This window comes from Neophocaena asiaeorientalis, unplaced genomic scaffold (assembly GCF_003031525.2).
Source record: "Neophocaena asiaeorientalis asiaeorientalis breed wild unplaced genomic scaffold, Neophocaena_asiaeorientalis_V1.1 scaffold134, whole genome shotgun sequence".
Taxonomy (NCBI): domain Eukaryota; kingdom Metazoa; phylum Chordata; class Mammalia; order Artiodactyla; family Phocoenidae; genus Neophocaena; species Neophocaena asiaeorientalis.
The window spans coordinates 28826940-28828852 of record NW_020185339.1 but is presented as its reverse complement, the minus strand read 5'-3'; the positions used below and the strand labels follow the sequence as shown (position 1 = coordinate 28828852).

At 39.5% G+C, this 1913-nt stretch overlaps 1 protein-coding gene across 4 annotated transcripts in view; it reads left to right on the top strand.

Moving 5' to 3' along the window:
• The window catches only part of SPATS2 (spermatogenesis associated serine rich 2), a 151315-nt gene that overhangs the window by 107983 nt on the left and 41419 nt on the right, over window positions 1–1913 (top strand). For all 4 annotated transcript variants that reach the window (XM_024736774.1, XM_024736776.1, XM_024736773.1 and 1 more), the window contains one exon: window positions 1539–1618. In XM_024736774.1, the coding sequence (XP_024592542.1) occupies window positions 1539–1618 (80 nt within the window). The remainder of the gene's footprint in view (window positions 1–1538; window positions 1619–1913) is intronic.

Genomic DNA, 1913 nt, shown 5'->3' with positions numbered 1-1913 from the left:
AGAATTTTTTTTTTTTTTTTTTTTTTTGCGGTACACGGGCCTCTCACTGTTGTGGCCTCCCCCATCGCGGAGCACAGGCTCCGGACGCGCAGGCTCAGCGGCCATGGCTCACGGGCCCAGCCGCTCCGCGGCATGCGGGATCCTCCCGGACCGGGACACGAACCCGTGTCCCCTGCATCGGCAGGCAGACTCTCAACCACTGCGCCACCAGGGAAGCCCTAGAATCTTTTTTATAAGAGCACTTATCCTGGGACTTCCCTGGTAGTCCAGTGGTTAAGAATCCGCTTTCCAACGCAGGGGACGCGGGTTCAAACCCTGGTCAGAGAAGTAAGATCCCACATGCCGTGGGGGCAACTAAGCCCACGCGCCACAACTACTGAGCCCTCACACTCTGGAGCCTGCACTCTGCAAGGAAGAGCCCACCGCAGCCACATAAGTAAATAAAATTAAAAAAAAAAAAAAAGAGCACTAATCCCATTCATGAGGACTCCACTCTCCAAAGGCCTCACCTACTAATACCATCACTGTAGGATTTCATATATGAATTTGGAGGGGAGAACACAAACATTCAGACCACAGCAACCCCTTTTCTCAAAATTTCCCCTTTTACTTGCTTTGTTGAAATTCTAACCCCCAAGCTACTCCCAAGTATGGTGCATGGATCTGCAGTGTTGATACCGCTTGGGAGGAAAAACCTCAGGCCACGCGCCAGACTCCTGAATCAGAACCTGCATTTTAACTGGAGATTTCCCCAGATGTTAAGTATACACATCAGAATTTGAGAAGCACTCTAACCATGTCCTAGGATCGCATATCATTAGATTAAAACAAAGTTGTCAGGTGTTAAAGCTGAGGTAATTTGTTGATCATATAGTCACGGGTAAAGAAACTGATTAAATTCATAGGTAGCCTTTTCTTTAGAAGTGCAGGGAAGCCAAACTCTTTTCTGTAATTACTTACATTGAACTAAGTTTTCCCATTTGTGCCGGTAATGTAAACTCAGGTACATTGCTTTATCAAGTATTATATTGGGAACACAAACAAATGTGTTCATGGAGTTCATAGTCTAAGAACATGGTGTGTGTGTGTTGCAGTCTGGAAGATGGAAAGTACTTTTATGTGCTGTTATTATTAATGCCACAGAAGCTCTCATTCTCACATTTTCATATTTGTTAGTATTAAACTTTACCTTGAGGAGCTATTTACTTTACTAGCTACTTTACTTTAGAGGGTCTTTTAAATTAACATAAGATAGTTAACAAAGATACCAAGGATTACTGGACAGTCTAATATAGGTGATGTACTTAGTGTTTTTCTCAAGCTGTGACAGTTTCTATTAAAATAAAATTAATTTTATAATTTTAATGCAAATGTAGTTATCAGTTATCTATATAATAGAATTTGCAAAATAACAACTAACTTCTTGTTAGCTGTTTATGGGAGAAAAGCAGCTAGTATTGGCCCTTCCATTTTACGGGATGGATTATATGTTAGCTTTGGACCATGTTGAATATATTTTTTCCTTCTCATTGTTTCAGATTCATCAGGATTCATTTTTGATTTGCAGTCCAATACTGTACTGGCCCAGGGAGGTGTTTTTGAGAACATGAAAGAGAAGGTATGACTAGTTACTGTGGATAAGAAACTTGAATGTTTTGTTAAAATTTAGGTACTAATAAAATCAATAGCTATACAAACTCATTAAGAAAGTGAAATTTTAAGAACAAAACTGTATGAATGCCACTCTATATCAAAGAGTAACCACCATGAAGGTTTTGAGGAATCAGAGCCTATACGTGCAATTTGCTTTGCATGTATACATATATTTATTCTAAATTCTCTTGAAGACATCTTAATATTAATTAATCAATATTATAACAATATTTATATGGCTAAGTGTGTATCTCATTTAA